Raw genomic sequence first — 19,451 nt, 5'->3', positions numbered from 1 at the left:
GCTACAGATCTCTTTTCTGGCAGTTAACAGGCCTCCAATGTCTGCAGCATGTTTTCTGGTAAAGAGCGGGAAGTTATCTGTACTGTATGAGTATCTGAGAATGGAATCATATACTTAGACGACCTGAGAACAGCAGATGAACCACATCCTCGCACATGTTTCCATTAGGCTCTTTCAGAAGTTGCTATTAGTTGCAGTAAAAAGCAGCAGGTGACAACACACTCACCTCCACGATGTCGGAGTTGGTCCTGCTCTCGTGGGGCTCGTTGTACTCTGTGTATTTCAGCAGGACTTTGTCCATGTCGGTGCTGGCATACTGAAAGAGTTTGTTGGAGCTGTTGAATATGATCAGCGCAATCTCACAGTCGCACAGCACGCTCAGCTCGTAGGCCTTCTTCATCAAGCCAAACTTCCTCTTCGTGAAGGTGACCTGCGGGTGGACAGGAGTGGACACAAGAAGACGCTGTGTTTGGTGAAACGTAGAAGACTTTAATTAGAACAAATCCCATTAAATCTTCATATACAACTATTATTATAATGGTTATTATTACAGTTAGGTATTATACTATCATCCCACCGAGGCTAGGAAATCATAGTTGACTCCCAAAGTGAACTGGCACATTGTTTTTAAACAAACAAACAAACTCTATTCATGTTTTTCTGAGTAACGGCTTCAGCCAAAGACTATAAATATTACTTACTCTCAAAGAGAACACAAAATGGTTTATAGCAGTTGCTCAGTAATATTCCAAAGGTGAAGGAATAATAAGTTAAGGCTCAACAGTTTAAAGTTAACAAGCTTGGAATTGTTTTTTTTGTTTTTTTTAAATTGTGTTAAACGGAATTTACGAGTGACACAGTGGTTGTCCATTCATCCATACATTCATTCATCTTCTCAGACCAGGTTCAGAGTGGATCCGGGGCCTACATACACTAACCCTGTCACTCACAGCGATGCACAATTTCACCCAGTCACACACTCACACCTGCCGATACACACAGGGACAATGTCACACAGTCAATTCTCATATCAACGTATGTGTCTGGACTGTGGCAGTAAACAGGGGCCCGTGGAAGAAACCCACGCAGACACAAGGAGAACACTCCACACTCCTCACAGACCTTGACCCTAGGAGAGGTTTGAACCGGGGATGGGGAAGTTGGGGCGGGGTGTCTTTTTAATGTCCAGCTTTTCCCCATAAATCATAAAACCTCTGTGGATCCACAGCCTTCTGCATTACACTGGAACTGTTGGAACACCAGAGTTAACTACAGTTCTCATTTTGGATTCCCAGGACGGTGAGGCTGGATCCTCATGACCACCTCAGTCCAGTCCAGCCTCAGTCTCTCCATTAGCTCCCAGACAGAGCAGCAGCCATGCTCAGGTTAGACAGGTCAGCTGCCGGATCGCAGCAGTGGCTCCTCGGCCTGAGCAATCAGTGTCATTAGTGAAACACGGCTCTCCCTCATCCCTCTGTCCTGTAACTGCTGCTGTAACACGAGCCTGCTGGTTCACTACAGCAGCTCATGCATCACTCCTGTAGTAACCCGAGCTGTACACAGATGACCTATCGTCATGCTTCATGCTCTGCTGGGCTGGTTCATTTTGCCAGTTTTACTGATGGTGCATACAGTAAAAAGAGGAAGACAAAATATTGGCCTTTGGCATTGTACGCACTCTACTCAGCTCTACACTGCTTTTTTGTTTCTCTTTTAGGGAAATTTTGTACCTGGAACTGTTTTTTTGAGTCCCTTCTTGCTTACTGTTCCAAGCGAGCTGAGTAGGGACTAAACTGTGATGTGTAAAGCCAGAGAGATGTGTCAGTCATGACCGAATGCAGACGACCAGCACCAACTCTCAATCTGTAAAATCTCCAGCTTCAGGAGAGATCACGTTTGTTTTTATCCGACTCACGACGGCAGCTTGTAAAATTATCGCGTGGTCTGTTGAAAAGGTTTAAATGCACCTTGGATCGATGGCTGATGAAAGAAAAACCACAGCAACAACAACACGCGAATACGCGATGAGAAAACAACTCATTGGGCGGCACGGTGGCGCAGCAGGTAGTGTCGCAGTCACACAGCTCCAGGGACCTGGAGGTTGTGGGTTCAGTTCCCGCTCCGGGTGACTGTCTGTGAGGAGTGTGGTGTGTTCTCCCTGTGTCTGCGTGGGTTTCCTCCGGGTGACTGTCTGTGAGGAGTGTGGTGTGTTCTCCCTGTGTCTGCGTGGGTTTCCTCCGGGTGACTGTCTGTGAGGAGTGTGGTGTGTTCTCCCTGTGTCTGCGTGGGTTTCCTCCGGGTGACTGTCTGTGAGGAGTGTGGTGTGTTCTCCCTGTGTCTGCGTGGATTTCCTCCGGGTGACTGTCTGTGAGGAGTTTGATGTGTTCTCCCTGTGTCAGTGTGGGTTTTCTCCGGGTGACTGTCTGTGAGGAGTGTGGTGTGTTCTCCCTGTGTCTGCATGGGTTTCCTCCGGGTGACTGTCTGTGTGGAGTGTGGTGTGTTCTCCCTGTGTCTGCGTGGGTTTCCTCCGGGTGACTGTCTGTGAGGAGTGTGGTGTGTTTTCCCTGTGTCTGCGTGGGTTTCCTCCGGGTGACTGTCTGTGTGGAGTGTGGTGTGTTCTCCCTGTGTCTGCGTGGGTTTCCTCCGGGTGACTGTCTGTGAGGAGTGTGGTGTGTTCTCCCTGTGTCTGCGTGGGTTTCCTCCGGGTGACTGTCTATGTGGAGTGTGGTGTGTTCTCCCTGTGTCTGCGTGGGTTTCCTCCGGGTGACTGTCTGTGTGGAGTGTGGTGTGTTCTCCCTGTGTCTGCGTGGGTTTCCTCCGGGTGACTGTCTGTGAGGAGTGTGGTGTGTTTTCCCTGTGTCTGCGTGGGTTTCCTCCGGGTGACTGTCTGTGTGGAGTGTGGTGTGTTCTCCCTGTGTCTGCGTGGGTTTCCTCCGGGTGACTGTCTGTGAGGAGTGTGGTGTGTTCTCCCTGTGTCTGCGTGGGTTTCCTCCGGGTGACTGTCTGTGGGGAGTGTGGTGTGTTCTCCCTGTGTCTGCGTGGGTTTCCTCCGGGTGACTGTCTGTGAGCAGTTGGTGTGTTCTCCCTGTGTCTGCGTGGGTTTCCTCCGGGTGACTGTCTGTGAGCAGTTGGTGTGTTCTCCCTGTGTCTGCGTGGGTTTCCTCCGGGTGCTCCGGTTTCCTCCCACAGTCCAAAAACACACGTTGGTAGGTGGATTGGCGACTCAAAAGTGTCCGTAGGTGTGAGTGTGTGAGTGAATGTGTGAGTGTGTCTTGCCCTGTGAAGGACTGGTGCCCCCTCCAGGGTGTATTCCCCGCCTTGCGCCCAATGATTCCAGGTAGACTCTGGACCCACCGCGACCCTGAATTGGATAAGGGATACAGATAATGGATGGATGGATGAATAAACAACTCATTGTTCCCGTTAGAGACAGGGGTTTGCGACATCACCAGCTATATATTAGGGGAAAACCATGGAACCAGGAACCAAAAGTCCCATCCAGTAGAGTAGGTACCATGCAGGGGACAAGTGCCAGAATTGCAGTCTAATTACTATATAACTGCAATTCCAGTATTTAGTTAATATTATGTAGGCAGTCAGTTCACACACAGTAAAGGAATGGAGCTTAGCGCCCTTGTGTGCTCCCGTTTAGCGTGTAATGTATAGCAAGGCGGAGGCCAGATTACCGTGCGTGATTTGGACAAAATAGGATAGCAGCGTGCAAAAGCGTGGTAATGTGCTCTCACATGGAGCAGGATGGCGTCGCACATGGCAAAACGTACAAAGATGCCAAAGCTACAGCTCAGAAAACGATGCCTTGAGCTAAAAGGAGTCGGAGGGTGCGTGTGTGTGTGTGCGCGCGTGTGTGTGTGAGTGTGTGTGTGTGTGTGTTCACTTCCACCAATTTCACTGACCTACTAAGCAGAGCTGAGCAGATGAGCTGGCTTTGTTCAACTTTAATTGGTCACAGCTTGCGGCAAGCCTCATTTCGAATAGTATAATGCAATATAATCCAATGAGCTATACAGTGTCTCTGAAAGCACACAGCCCCTGGGTCAGCGCCAGTGGAGTGGGAGTAATGTCACATGTTCCACATTACAGGTGATTACAGCACCCAATTATGTCTTCCAACACAACACAAATCATCTCTCGTTTCTCTTCATTCAATTTATGGGAATTTAAAGCGATTCATTATCTAAAGTATACACCAACACTGGCCGAGAGTCACCTCAGCCGTACACGCCTTGGATATAACAGTGGCATTTTGGAAATGAGGTTAGTACGTGGACAGTGACACAGCTCTGGGCTTTGGAGTCATAGGAACAGTGAGAGTGAAGGATTCACTTCAATATTCAGGTCAATTTCAGTGAGGATCTCTGTTTTCAGCTTGGTCTCAAGCTGCTCGATTAATGCCATATTTCGGGAACCCACTGGTTTAGAACACAACGCCACAACCCACTTCCTCTGGTCACTTTTCTACACCAACTTTCCTTTTTTTGGAGCCACGCTGTCACTCTCACATCCCTCTCGCTGTCTCTAGCGAACTGAGTTTTCTGTATTAACTGTTTTAGCTGCGTCCGTTTATTTTAAATTGGCCACAGATCTGGACAGAACCGTCACTCAGTTCCTGTTTGGATAAAGGTCTAGTATTTGGAGATGCCTGATAGGATACATTAATCATACTACCATCACTTTGAGAGACTATTGTAAAGGCTTAAATAACCTTAGAGACACCCTGCATTTTAACGTCTTCACCTGCTTCACTTTCTAATAATAATAAGTTATTCCTTCATCGCTCCATCCATCAATAACACGTCTTTAAAAATGCGCACCTGCATTTTAAGGAGCGCACCCTTCAGTTCCATTCAAACTCCAATGTGGGCTGCATCTCGGAGCCAAACTGTATCACTGTCCAATTACCAATGAACTGCATTGTATCCAACAGTCACCCGGTGCTAATTGAATTGTTCGGCAGATAGAGCCGCTCCAGTCAAACGGAATGATTACACGTGGATTTGTCCTCTCTGTAAGACCCAGAGGAGGAAGGATAGAGGCGTTCTGGCTAAAGCGGTGGTTAGCGGAGTGGTGGTGAGGTGGGCTGTGTACCTGAGTGGTCCTGAGAGAGCAGTAAGCTGAGCTTGGCGAGACAGCAGCCTGCACTGTTTGCCTCTTTATCCCCACACCCAGTGAGACCAGCTCCCTCCCAGCTGTCATTAGTCTTGCTCTCTCTCTCCGCCTGCTCTCACTGCAAACGCACACAGCTTTGGCAATGACAAACTGATCCACACAGCGCAGCGCACGCCGCGGCACACTCCAAGCTTTACAGCGGCACGTGCACCAGCGTCACTTCGGAGGGAACAGATGCCTCCAGAACTGAGGGGTGTTAAAGTGATCCGGAGTTTAATAATAGAGCACGCGAGACTCAAAACACAGCAAGAAGTCATGTTTCTTATTATTTATTTTTATTTTCTGTTCTGTTATTTTAATATATTTTGAGACAGATAGCCTTTATAAATAGTAAGAGGCAGGTCAATAGTTAAGCAAATAATAATAGCTAATAATACCTCCTCCAAATAATTAAAACAGTGAAACACAGTTCTGGGTCTTGATGAAGCATCTATGACCTGCTTTAATTAAAATACCAAAAGGATCAAACCTCACAGCAGTATTCCTGTTCCGAACGACCACTTTCAGCGCCTGTTCCTTTAAACGATAACAAGCCGCTCGCTGTCCCCCCCCCCCACCCCCCGACCCCGAGGTCACAGCAGAGGAGCAGAATCTCTGTTTTTTAGCCGTTTTTGCTTGTTTCTCTTTCTTCTCCGTTTTTGTTCTCAATGCTCGTATTTCTCCGCACTCTTTGCGTCTGTTTTGTTGCGTTTAACCTCGTCTTTGCTCTCTCACATAAAGGTGGGTCCAGTGCGGTGATTGGACAGATGCAGATGAGGGGCCGGCCCAACTCTAAGGTCTCTGCGCTTACATGACTATAATAAAATAAGCACAAACTCAGAGCGGCTCATTTGTTTTCCATGTTTTCTGGCACCCCACAGAAACCTCACTGGGAGCTTTTGTTTCACAGAGTGTGGGTTGGTGGGCACCAGATCTCCAAATAAACATGCCCATGCACTGAAATCTGATTGCTTGATAATACAGTATGTCCCCTTTAAGACCCAAAAAGGACCTATGGGTATTTCAACTGATGCTTTCGATGAATCCAAATGCAGAATGCTGAAGGTGAGTGTAAATCTGTAAACACTGGCGGCTCTTAAAGGGCTAGGTACATGGTCTGTGAGAACCCGAGAAAACAGTCAGTCTGAATTAGAACTTTCCAGGACTGGCCCCAGACCTGCTGTTTCACTTGCTTTTTGCATCATGGACCACAACAAAAGACTCCTGTGCAGAATATGACTTAGAGAAGAAGTATTTAAACTGTAGGGGAGCAGTGGGGTTAGGGTTAGGGTTAGATTTAAGAAGCTGGAGGAGGGTGTGCATGGGTTGCGTTGCAGTGGGGGCATGAATGAGATGTGTGACTGCAGTAAGTAAGTATTTAACAAGTCTGTCACAATGCTTTTGTCAGGTGAAAAAGGTATGATGAGGAGAGAAAGCCCCCCAGAGCTGGTGCTGAGTTCTGTTCATATGAGTGGGAGGAGAAGCTGTGATCATCATGTGCTGCTCTTTATTTTATTTTGTATCGTAGCCAGTTAATAATACACAATACAATCCTGGACCCTATGGGCTCTGGAGAAAATAAAGTGTGAATACCTCTGGATTCGAGGAAGAAAAAATGTAGGGGCAAAAGTAAAGCAGGAAAAAAACAACGCTTCCACCGAGGTTAGAAACGAAGGATGAGAAATGTGAAACCCAAACTGTGCCAGATGAATATGTGAGAAGCTATGTGCAAAGTATTGGCTCCCATGGGCTCGGACGGATATTCTGAGGTGCAGTCTGGGGGCTGGGCTGAGGGCTGGATTCGGACGTGTCAGCGGCTGAGCAGGAAAAGCCCTGCTGTTCTGTGCTGCGCTGTGACATTGTTCTGCCTGACTGCTGCTCAGCATGCACCGGGGTGCTGACCAAGACTAGCGCTTCATTTCACCTGCAGAGCAGGATGGTGTGGTCTACACACACTCACAAACACACACACTGACAATGTGACACCCCTCCTGTTGGGCACCATGCGCAGGCCTGGCCTCCTCAGCCCTGATGAAACATGTAAATGTCTATGATGTTGGTGATACCACCAAATTGATGATGAACTCCTGGTTTGTGGTTGAGTCGAGTCATTTCTTTGATTGAGAATGCGATACAGAGCCGCAGTTATGCAACGCTCTCGTACCAGGCCGTACAGATGCTATACCGTCTGGCAAAAATGTAACAAAACAGGTAGAGCTTCTGAACCCAATTGTATAACAAACAACAGAAGCGTGGGCAGACGGGTCCGACCCCAGACAACACACCCACACTCCGGGTTGTCTACAGAGAGAGTGGAAAGCCACAGAACTGCCTTGAGTTGATGTGGACTGGTGCTGGGGATGTGTTTCCCACTCCATCGCTGAGACTAAACACACTGAGCTTTGAAGAAGGTACAGAATTCAAATCGTATTATTGTAGATTTTTTTCCCAGCAGCATATTATGAATTTATGAGGGAATCGTGTGAATCAAGGACACATTCTGTTGAATGTCTCTCCAGAACATCTTTAATTGCCTTACAGCGTAAGCTCAATGCCTTCTCAGGACAGGTATGAAATAAAACACATGAGATTTATTATTTTTATTATTTTTCTATCACTATAAACCTCTATAACATTTGTTAGACCTAAAAATTAGATTTTTTAATTCCCTGTAAAGATGATACTTTATGGCTATCATCAGAAAATCTCTTTCCACTGAGATCTTTCTTCAGATCTGGGAGCAGGTAAAACCCCTCTACGGCTGAGTTAGGGTGGAGGACTGATGTCCTGGAGTCCACCGTCTCATGCACGGGTCCAGAGCCTACCTGGAATCACTGGGCGCCGGTCCTTAGGATGACACACACTCACACATTCACACCTACAGACACTTTTGAGTCACCAATCCACCTACCAACGTGTGTTTTAACTGTGGGAGGAAACCGGAGCACCCGGAGGAAACCCACGCAGACACAGAGAGAACACACCACACTCCTCACAGACAGTCACCCGGAGGAAACCCACGCAGACACAGGGAGAACACACCACACTCCTCACAGACAGTCACCCGAAGGAAACCTCAATACCTAAAGACAACTTCAGAACGAGTCCTTCCCACATCTGAGAGATATCAAGTACGTGAGGAAGAGGAGGAGGAGGAGAAGAAAAAGTAGTAAAGCTATGATTCATGTATAATGTGCCGAACTTGTCGCTAACTTCTTTCAGCCTCTGATAAGGTCACTGCGATGACCCGTGAAGCCAGGAATACAGTAATTATTGTTTCTCATCTAATTGTATGCCGGGAGTGAAAACGCTGACCTTTTCATAACTCTCCTCACTGAGCAACTCACGTGGCTAACTCTTCAAGTCTGGAGCAGGTGTCCGAGCTTTGTGTGTCCCCCCGTGTTGGTCCACTCTCCTGTGTACTCTGGACTGTTTAGACGCGGGGGCAGGTAATGGCTGTGGAGAGGATCTGAGGATCTGAATGGAGTGAGGGGAGCCGGGGGAGCTGTGGGGAACGGGGCTGTGAACAGGACTGATGGTTTTAGGGCATGAACTACAGCGACGGGGAGATAAAAATAGACCCCCCCCTCATTCCCACGGAAGAGGAAATGGGTGAGATTGTGTGGGTGAGGCACGTTGGGTAATGTTTGTTTGTAGGAGCTGATGGGTTTTTGTGATTTCTCGCTGTGGATTATGTTGGCGTGTTGTGTGCGCGTGAGCACAGTGTACAACATGTAGAGGCAAATTCACGTGGAGCACTGTGTGTTTGTTTATCTTACGCCGTCTGCTTGGTTACATGTGTGAGTGAACATTTAGCATTGCGCTACGTGGGGTAGGCTATAGGATGATATGTAGTTATTATCATCAGACAGTCCATGAATGATATAGAGCATGTGTCATATTAGTCTCCCTATAAACACCAAACAACTGCATATATCATAAAAATATTGTAGAGATCCTGTAAACCACAACAGCCTGTGTTTACTCTTTACCCAGCTCTGTAACAAGTAAACAACTGTATGTCTGTCTATCACGTGTAGTCTTATTATAATTGTTTACATGGTTTTCCTATCTGCTCTTTATCTAAATAATTAATTTAAGAAATGTGATACAGTTGTTGTTTTCTGGAGTGATCTGTCCATTAAAAATATTCATAAGATATCAGTATTTTATTTTTATTAATATTAAGTTATATTTTGGCCAAACCCTACCCAGTAAACATTTAGCCGTTGATTCAACGTTGAAATAACGTAATGACTGCCGTCTAATCAACGTTCTCTTAAGGTTGAAAATGAAAGTTCAAATACAGACATTGAAAAGACGCCTATTAGACGTATTTTGGACGTCCATTGACGTTATTAATTGGTCCCGAAATAAATGACTTGTATAAAACGCGTTTTGGACGTCCACTGACGTTATCGATTGGTCACCACTTAACTAACTTATTAAGATGGATTTTGGACGTCCATTGACGTTTAAAATATGTCCTTGACGGACAGACTACTTTTAGACCTATTTTGAACGTCCAGGGAAGTTCCTTGTTTACTGGGTAATAAGGGACTGGAGTGTGGGATGATAAGAACACACTCTGGACAGGGTGCCATCAGGACCAGGGCATCACACACTCACCCAGTCACTCACACACACACCTGTGGACAATGTCACACAAACAATCAAAATTTAACTCCTAACTCCTGATTATTTTATTTTATTTTTTTTAGTAGATATGTTTTTACTTGAGTGAATGTGTGAGTGTGTGTCGCCCTGTGAAGGCCTGGCGCCCCCTACAGGGTGTGTTCCCGCCTTGCGCCCAGTGATTCCCGGATAGGGTCCGGACCCACCGCGACCCTGAACTGGATAAGAGTTACAGACAATGAATGAATGAATGAATGAAAAAAATGTTTCTACTTGTAGAAATAAGAAATGCTCTCACTTCTTTATTGTTTCTCTCACTCTCTCTCTCTCTCTCTCTGGTCTATAACATTACGTTCTATAGCTGTGTTCTGAATGTCTCTGAACCACCGAGGACTGGGTGAAGGCAGCCTTGAATGAAACCCATAATGAAGTTCAAGAAATCTCAGTCAAAATAATGGAGATGGCAATGGCTACTCAATTCACACACTGCTGTAACACAGTGGATCAGACACAGCAGGGCTACTGGAGTTTTAGACTGTCACAACAGTTCTAAGAACAGCCCTCCCACCAGAAATATCCAAGCCTTAACGACCTTATTTTGTAGTCCTTCAAAACAGATAATGGTGAGATAATATGTTTACTGCTTGTGTTAGGTAAAAGGCTCAGGAATCTTTGGAAAAATGACTGAAATTGTGTAATTGAACGGGATTAAAACTACTGAGGACCTCCAGGAATAATCACATTACCCATGTCCACCGGTAAAACTAATCCCGCCCCTGAGGGCTACAGAGATACCTTAATAAAAGCCATATTAATAACACTAATACCTCAGAAAGATATAATATATGTGTGTGTGTTTGTGTCTGTGTGTGTGTTTCACCTCCGAAAAATGACAAGGACTGGCCTGTCAGTCAGACACTCCATCACAAGCTGTCCTTAGGGAGCAGAGCCAACATGAAAAACAAGGCATGTGGGGCAGCAGTGGTCTGGGGCACTGAAGGTGATGCTTGTGTCTGATAGCTAATGGGGAAGGATGGAAGGATGCTGGAAAAGGGGAGGGGTGGGTGATGGGGAGGAGAGGGGGATACATCGCGAGAGCTACATGTCAGTTCCAATGATCTCCGTAACAAGCAACAGGAGGTTTCTGTAGTCCACAGTTGGGTGTGCAGCTGGTAGAGTGACCCGTGCCTTTTCGCAGGCCTGCGAGACAGACAGAGGTCCCTCCCCGCTGTCCGGCTGGATCATCTCTGAAAGGGGGCAGAGGAAACACCACTGGTTTCTGTGGTTTCGGAAGCCCAGAGGGTCCTGTCGGCCAGCTGGGGCCATGGTGGAGCGACCTTGGAACAGAGTTCTGTAGGTCTTCTCATTTGCCAGTCTTGGGATGCCACAGGGGTTGAGGGTCTCTGGATAGCAATGTGTCAGTGTTGACATGAAAGGAAAATGTAGAAGGGTGTAATGGCCAGAAAAAAAGAAATGTCCTAAGACATGATCAAAAAAAAAAAAAAAAAATGGAGACACCAGCCAATACATTAAACTGACCTCCTTGTATCTAAACTCACTGCCCGTTCTCTCAGCTCCACTGACCAGAGAGGAGTACTTTGCGGTGCTTCAATCACAACCTGTAGATCACCCGTTGCTCTGCATACTTTGTCTGCCCTCTTCCACCATTTTTTTCAACCCTCAGGACCCCCACAAAGTAGGTATGATTTGAGAGGTAGCGCTGTAGTGACACGGACGTGGTGAATCAGACACAGGTGACTTGAGTTTTCAAAACATTGTCCACTCTGTGAGACACTCCTCCCTCGTTGGTCCACCTTGTAGATGTAAAGTCAGAGACAGTAGCTCATCTGTCGCTGCACAGTGTGTGTCGCTCGTCCTCTAGTCCTTCATCAGTGACACAGGACGCTGTTGGCTGGATGTTTTTGGTCGGTGGACTGTTCTCGGTCCAGACACTGAGGGGTTTAAAAACTCCAGCAGCACTGCTGTGTCTGATCCACTCTACACCAGCACAACACACACTAACACACCACCACCACGTCAGTGTCACTGCAGCGCTGAGGCCCTGAGGGGTCATGAGCATTAAATAAAAGGGGTTTAACAAAATACGTAGAGCAACAGATGGATTGTGGATATAGATATCGGTGTCATTTTGAGGGGTTTTGGTGGGATATAGTGGTCCACGTTTTGCAACGTGTTAATGTTGACATAAAGGAAAAGCACAGGATGCTATTACAGCCATCTGACACAGCCCTGGGACTCTTGTGCTTGCTAATGGAAAAAAACAAAAGCCACAAGCATGTGGGGGCAAGAAATCCATGACCACATAACGTATGATATAATTATGATGTGCATCACTCAGATGGTTTTGTTCAGGCATTACAATGAATCATCAAACACAACATGGTCTCTCAGTTGGGGAGGTGGGGGAGGGTGTGTGTGTGTGTGTGGGGGGGGGGTGTTAGAGTTTGAATCATTTCACTGTTGTTGACATCAGCCATAAATTACACACAACAGCAACCTACACTGTTTCCCCTCACAAACCCACGACTGTACACTAACGTAGTCACATTAAAAAGTCCTCTCCGGACAGTCCTGGATTGCCCTGCAGTGTTTGAGAACCTGTAGCCTACCTCACCTACTGCTTTTTATTATCTACCCTCTATCCTCCTCTTTCCCCCTCCTCTGTTCACTATCAAGCATGTTTTTGCCCATTAAAGAATAATAGTGTTAGCTCAAGAGCTTTTAGGAACTCGGATGGAGAGAGAGAAGGGAGGGGAGAGTGGGGGATGTGCTTTGCTCTTTCCCTGGTGACAAAAACAGAGGGATATGGAGGATGGGAGGGAAAGAGATAGAGAGAGTGAGAGGGAGAGAGGTAGAGCATGTCATGAGCATGTGATGCACGGCAGCCAAAGTAAGCCAAGCCGAGGCAAGGCAAGGCAAATCAAGGGCAGGCGGTGCTCCACCCAACAGCGAGAAACCATCAAACTTTTAATGACTTGAGCAATTACCCCCAGTGAGCTGCTTAATGGTGTACAGAGGACGTCGTTAGGCATGAAGCTCGTATGCGCAAGACAAATCCACGTGAAAGAAACAGCGTAACGTAAAAGCAAACCGAAACGGTACCCGGTACTAACCCCTCCACCTCTCTCTCTCTCTCTCTCTCTCTCTCTTCACTTCACCAGGGGAAAGTTCTGGTGCACGCTTTCACAGAACTGTCCCCTGGGGTCTTTACTTACAATAGCACTCATAATATTATGCCGCACCATTCACCAGGCAAAGAGCTGTCACTACACAATCCAGGGCTGGAGAGCCGCTGTTTTCTCCAGGAGAGGCATCTCTCATTAGAGGCTTTTGAGTCCACTAGAGTAATTAAGGCTCGTTTCACTGGGGGAGCTAATTTAACAGCGCACTTCTGCTTCTGCCCATCCATTTTGCGCTGTCCGTGCGAGACAGCTGCACGTCATGGTTAAGGCTAATAATTGCAGGCTTGCAGAAGCGGAGAAGAGAATCCGCGCTGGAACTGAGCAGACGAGCGGACAGGCAGGTAGCAGAGGATGAAGAAGCGAGGAAGGTGGTTGTTACGGGATAATTCTGCCCTTCCACGCTATTATGGCAGGTGTCCACCCCCTACACAGCTTTGCAATTAGCTTGTCAAACCTGGCCTGTTCAGCAGAGCTCCTCTAGTCGCCTTCTTCGTCTTCTGCTGCTGCGGCTTCTTCTTCTTCTGCTTTCCCAATCTCTCCTCCTCTCCCTCCGCCAGGACGCACTTAAGGGGCAGCTGGGGGAATGTTCCAGAAGGATGGGGTGGCATGCCTGACAGGGCCTCTGCTTCTTCCATTTTTAATTCACAGAGCAAGCACACGGCAGCGAGGGAGCAGAGAGGAACAATCTCTACTGGCATCATCACGAAATGGTGCCAGGGTCAGACTCAGGCTGTTCTCAATCGCAGAGAAAACTCAGCGGCTCAATCGAGGTTAATGCCCTAGTAATAATCATTTCTACAGTCGATTCACTTGTTGACTAATTGATCTGTATTCATTTCCCCTAGTGTTAAATCTGTTAATAAACACTATGATGGCATATGTTTGTTGATGACATGTTTTTCACGATGAAAACTAGACAGGAATTAAATGAAAATAATAATTTCAAGATGAGAACCGAATGACTGTCTGTGAGGAGTGTGGTGTGTTCTCCCTGTGTCTGCGTGGGTTTCCTCAGGGTGACTGTCTGTGAGGAGTGTGGTGTGTTCTCTCTGTGTCTGCATGGGTTTCCTCCGGGTGACTGTCTGTGAGGAGTGTGGTGTGTTCTCTCTGTGTCTGCGTGGGTTTCCTCCGGGTGACTGTCTGTGAGGAGTGTGGTGTGTTCTCCCTGTGTCTGCGTGGGTTTCCTCCGGGTGACTGTCTGTGAGGAGTGTGGTGTGTTCTCCCTGTGTCTGCGTGGGTTTCCTCCGGGTGACTGTCTGTGAGGAGTGTGGTGTGTTCTCCCTGTGTCTGCGTGGGTTTCCTCCGGGTGACTGTCTGTGAGGAGTGTGGTGTGTTCTCCCTGTGTCTGCGTGGGTTTCCTCCGGGTGACTGTCTGTGAGGAGTGTGGTGTGTTCTCTCTGTGTCTGCGTGGGTTTCCTCCGGGTGACTGTCTGTGAGGAGTGTGGTGTGTTCTCTCTGTGTCTGCGTGGGTTTCCTCCGGGTGACTGTCTGTGAGGAGTGTGGTGTGTTCTCCCTGTGTCTGCGTGGGTTTCCTCCGGGTGACTGTCTGTGAGGAGTGTGGTGTGTTCTCCCTGTGTCTGCCGCGACTGGACCACCGTGACTCTGAACTGGATAAGGGTTACAGACAATGAATGAATGAATGAATGAATTAATGAATGAATGTTTACTGCTGTCAGGGCAACGAAAAAATGAAGTCGACTTCCTCATATCAACTGTTGGCCAATGATTCACAGAGTCTAACCTCCTTCAGTTGACTCATTTTGTCTCAGTTTGTGACACCCTCTGCAGTGACTTAAAATGTAAAGTTTATATTTGCTAATACGGACCACACCTGCAGAAAAGACGTGTTTGCAGGGTGTATTCAGGGCCAAGGGGAGAAGTTTGTAATATTGTTATTACATAGTTTCAATAAATTCATAATGTATTTAAAGAAAAAAAAGACCAAATTCATTTTCATTTGTAACATAACATTTAAGCTTCTTTTTAATAAAACTTTGTAAATACCTCTAAAATAGTAAAACTTTCAAATACACACGGCAGGAATGTAGGCTATTTATTAATTAATAAAGTAAAACTAGAGTAACATAGTCTTAGTTTTGTCAACTAAAGCTACACTAAAATTAATAACAATTAAATAACTAATACATATTTGAGCCAAAAGACAGAAATTAAATCAAATTCAGCTGCTAAAATGAACGCTTTGTCACTGGGTGATCATTCAAAATCTCCTTTCTCCATTATTAATCATACATCCTCTCCGATTATTTATATCAAACCAATCATTTCAAGGTCTGTCTGCCTCCCTGCCTGTCCCCATGCATGCGCTCTGTACTCATTTGTACTCATTTGTGCATATGCAGTGTCCTTCACACAGCTCTGCACATACACTGCTGAGAAAACTCCACCGTCGTCTACAACAGCTTGTACTGATAAACTATGAAATTAAAGAGAGTTGAATATAATGCTTCTCTCTCTCTCTCTCTCTCTCTCTCACAGACTCCTCCAGCTGTAGTCTGGCAGTATGCAATCAAATGTTTAAGAAGTGTGCCTTTTGAAGTACAGCTAAAAGGAGGAGGCGTGATGCTCTCTGTTAGTTATTTCCTACATCTTCATGCAGCCGCGATGTCTAGTACAACGCAACCATCCATGATGCGCACCACAGGCCACAAAACACACAAGCTACCAAGACACCGCCGGTCTCAAGACCAAAACAGAGCAACAAAGCCTTGGACATGGAGGCTGCTGAACTGTTGTGAAATATGGTTCCAGACCGGCAACGCACAAAACGTCCTGTCTGTTTCACGGCTTCCTCTTGAAGCGAATCCATTTGTTTTGATGGATACTGCAATTACAGACCTCCCAACCCCTGCCGGCCTCCTCCATCGAAACTCTGATAGGTCAACAGGCTTTCAGGAATACTTCCCGTAATGATGCAAGAAGCAGCGTGCAGCATTGGTGGCATATTTAATTAGCCTACTCACGGCGCTTTCTCCACCGTGTCGTAAACATGGAGGCCGCCGGCGGCACAGCTGCACAGACAAAGACCAACTGATCTTCGCAACGGGCCCGGTATGCTAATGGCCAACTCGCCCGGGTGAGGAAGGCACCCCGGAGAGAAAGAAGAAGAGACGAGCTTCGTAGGAGGAACACTCACTCGGTCACTCAGAGCCGCTAAGGCCACACCTGCCTGCCACCGTTAAGCCCCTCGCTAGGACATAGACGGGGGGAATCTGACGGACGGGATAACGGTTAATTACCCGACACTGTCTTTCGTCGAGAGCCCGAGTCTGTGGTTACAGCTAGAGGCCGAAGTCCTCCCGAAACTACTCGCTTTGCCGGCTATGACTACCCAAGTGCTGAATTTCAAACAGCCACTCCTTACCTCTTCAGCCCACTCTAGCCCGTATTTTCAATTCAATTAGACCTGAGAATCTTCACCGCAGCATAAATGAATACATTTCATTAATTCAGCAGTCGCGGAAACAAAGTGATTTTACGCTAACTACGTTTCTCTCCCCCTGTTTTTCTTGTCTGTCTCTTTTTTTTTCTGCTGATTTTGTAGGTGTAGGCCAGGGCAGAGAGCGCAGATGCTGATGATCCTAGCAGCCGTCTTTCTGACTGCTTGCCTCCATGTTTGGATCCCACCCAGGGCCGGGTGTTATGCTGATAATTGGCCTGTCCTGTAAATTCTGAGTTTCTCACTCGAATGAACTGCTACCTCCACACTTGCTTTCGGAGAGAAAGAGGGTCGAGCCGGCGAGTGGAGGGAGGAGGGAGGAGAAGGAGGGGGCACTGGCTGTTATGTTATCACCCTCAGGAGAGTGAGCAAAACCTCAATTAGCTTTCCGCCAGCGCGGCAAGAAAGTTCTTTTGCCGGCAAGACGGTGCAAATGATATTTTGAGAGGGTGTGAATGGGGCGCATCCAGGCAGTTTTGACGGGTTGCTTTTTTTTTTTTTTTTTTTAATCTTCATTACCCTTTAAACAAGACCCTTATCTCACACACACACACACACACACACACACACACACACACACACACACACACACACACACACACACACACACACACACACACACACAGGGGTCATGTAGCAGATTTGACCTGGGGCCAATTTCGTGGAGCGAATGTTTTTCTTCTACAGACAATGTAGCCCACTGTTAACACTGTAAATAAGAACATGGTGGCTGTGAAGGAATGTTCAACAGCCTCCTTAATGCACCCTGCACCACTCTCACAACATAACCTGCTTCTCCATTACAGACCGTGGTAGAACATATGCTCTGTATGTGGCTATAGACTGGAGCGTGAGGTTAAACATTCCATACGCCATTCCTTCATGAGAAGATGGAGAAAATACAAAGGCCAGAAGTGAAAGGGAATTTTTATATTTCAGTGGGATTTGTGAAGGTTCTGACTTCCCGATCCGGGTCAGAGTGGGATCAGAGCCTACCCAGAATTACTGAAGGCCAGGCAGGAACACACTGAAGACAGCACCAGTCCACCACAGGGCAATTGTGTTCACATTTGTAAGTGTGTAAATCTTATATAGAACATCAAAATACTGTACTGCGTTTGCTTCGACGAAACAGCAGTGCTGTAAAATACAAGTGTTGGCAAGGACCCAGACACCTGAGATGTGTCAGCTAGGTCCAAAAACAGTGTGAGATAGACACACACACACACACACACACACACAAACACATCATTGATCTCCAAAGAAAAACCAACACCTCTAAAATAGTAACTTTACAGAAGACAGAAAAAAAACATTCTTAACTTTCAATGGAAGTCAATGTAAAAAGGTTTTGGAGCGTTTCTATTGGCCCATTCCTCATGAAACTTTCACACAGTGTCAACAGCTGCTGTGTTCAAATGATGTAGTAAACTAAACATCTACAAAAATGGATGTTTTTATGGGAAAGTGATGTTATATATAATCTATGTCTAACAAGTATAACATCTGTAGTGAGGACACTAAAAATGTCTGTCTCTGGTGTCAGGACGTTCTCCTTTAAATTGATCTGTATACTTTATCTCAGAACGCACATCCCTATTCAGTGCTAGAACAGTGTTTCCAAGCTTTACTCCTCAACCCAACTTCATTTGTTTTGTTTTAGAGTGGACTAGTGCCAGGGAAAGGGCTGAGAAAGGGCATTCAGTTACTGATATACACTTCATTAGTAAACAGCTTAAGTCCCGATAGGGGAAAGGTGAAAGGAAGTGAATGGCAGACAGCAGGCACGGTGAATGGGATGTGTGTGTGTGTGTGTGTGTGTGTGTGTGTGTGTGTGTGTGTGTGTGTGTGTGTGTGTGGGAGACAGCGGCTGGACCAGGCCAGACTGAGCTGGGCTGCGCTGTTTATATTTAGCGTGAGCAGACGAGGGTGAATTCCAGCCTGTCTCTGTGGCTGGCCAGAGTATTGCCACTTTTTGTGAGGGTAGAGAGAGAGAGAGAGAGAGAGAGAGAGAGAGAGAAGGGCGCTGAATGTCCTGCTGACCCTCCCTGCTAATGAGAGGGTGCTGTGGTGCAGTGGCTGCTCCTAATTACTAGCAACCAGCTGCAACCACAGGGAGTGCATGGGGCCCCCTCTGGGCCCCGGCTCTAGCCCTCCGATGTGTGGAGGGGGAGAGAGAGAGAGAGAGAGAGAGAGAGAGAGAGAGACCACAGTCAGCCCTCTCTTCACCTCCCTCGCCCCCTGCTAGCCTCTGCACCCACACACTGGCTTCTGCTGCCTCATCAACTTCCACAGCTCTGAAATTGTAGGGTGGTGTGTGGGAGCCTTGTCTGGAAATACGACTGCAAACGTGTCCCGGTCCCTTTTTTAAGGACCAGGACTTGTCTGCATGTCTGTCTGTCTGTGTGTCTGGGTGCACTTCAGTGAGGGCAGCCAAGGGTTGGTGCAGATGCTGGGGCAGCAGTTTTAAGCCAACGTTCAGACAATCTATAACCAACCCAATAATCAAATGACCCATTTGACCGGTCTGGTTTGATTTAGTCGATGTATTGAACCTGGTGCACGGTAAATGAATTGTTCATAATTAGTTCTTGGAGGATGGTGTAATCCTGTAGTAAAACGGACATAACTCAGTTTGAGTTGGTTGTATTTTCACTGTCTGTTAACTCTTTAATCCCTAGCACTCCCGACCTATTCTACGTTCAGTGTTGTTAGGAGCAGCGTTACGACTCAAACCTAATTAAACAATCTCCTGGTTTAATTAAGTGGCCTATATGTTTAAAAACTAGCATGTAATCATTGTTTTCTTAGTTTGTTTAGACACAGATTATGCTGTATTTTCCCCAATGTATTAGCCATCACCAATTCCACTTTTTCACAGAAGATGAATGCAAACTGTCTACATCTATCACACGATTGAGAAATCAAATGTAGAGTTCTTTAAAGAGCTAGCGTTGGCATTCATCTGAATTAAAAAAAGATGCTTACAG

The 19,451-nt window shown here is 46.7% G+C and overlaps 1 protein-coding gene across 10 annotated transcripts in view; it reads right to left on the bottom strand.

Annotated features, from left to right (window-relative positions):
• The window catches only part of mef2aa (myocyte enhancer factor 2aa), a 133,894-nt gene that overhangs the window by 71,601 nt on the left and 42,842 nt on the right, over positions 1-19,451 (bottom strand). For all 10 annotated transcript variants that reach the window (XM_066684215.1, XM_066684217.1, XM_066684219.1 and 7 more), the window contains one exon: positions 227-430. In XM_066684215.1, coding sequence (XP_066540312.1) covers positions 227-430 — 204 coding nt within the window. The remainder of the gene's footprint in view (positions 1-226; positions 431-19,451) is intronic.

The sequence above is a fragment of the Hoplias malabaricus genome, chromosome 11 (assembly GCF_029633855.1).
Source record: "Hoplias malabaricus isolate fHopMal1 chromosome 11, fHopMal1.hap1, whole genome shotgun sequence".
NCBI classification, from domain to species: Eukaryota; Metazoa; Chordata; class Actinopteri; order Characiformes; family Erythrinidae; genus Hoplias; species Hoplias malabaricus.
This window is presented reverse-complemented; position numbering and strand designations above follow the sequence as displayed.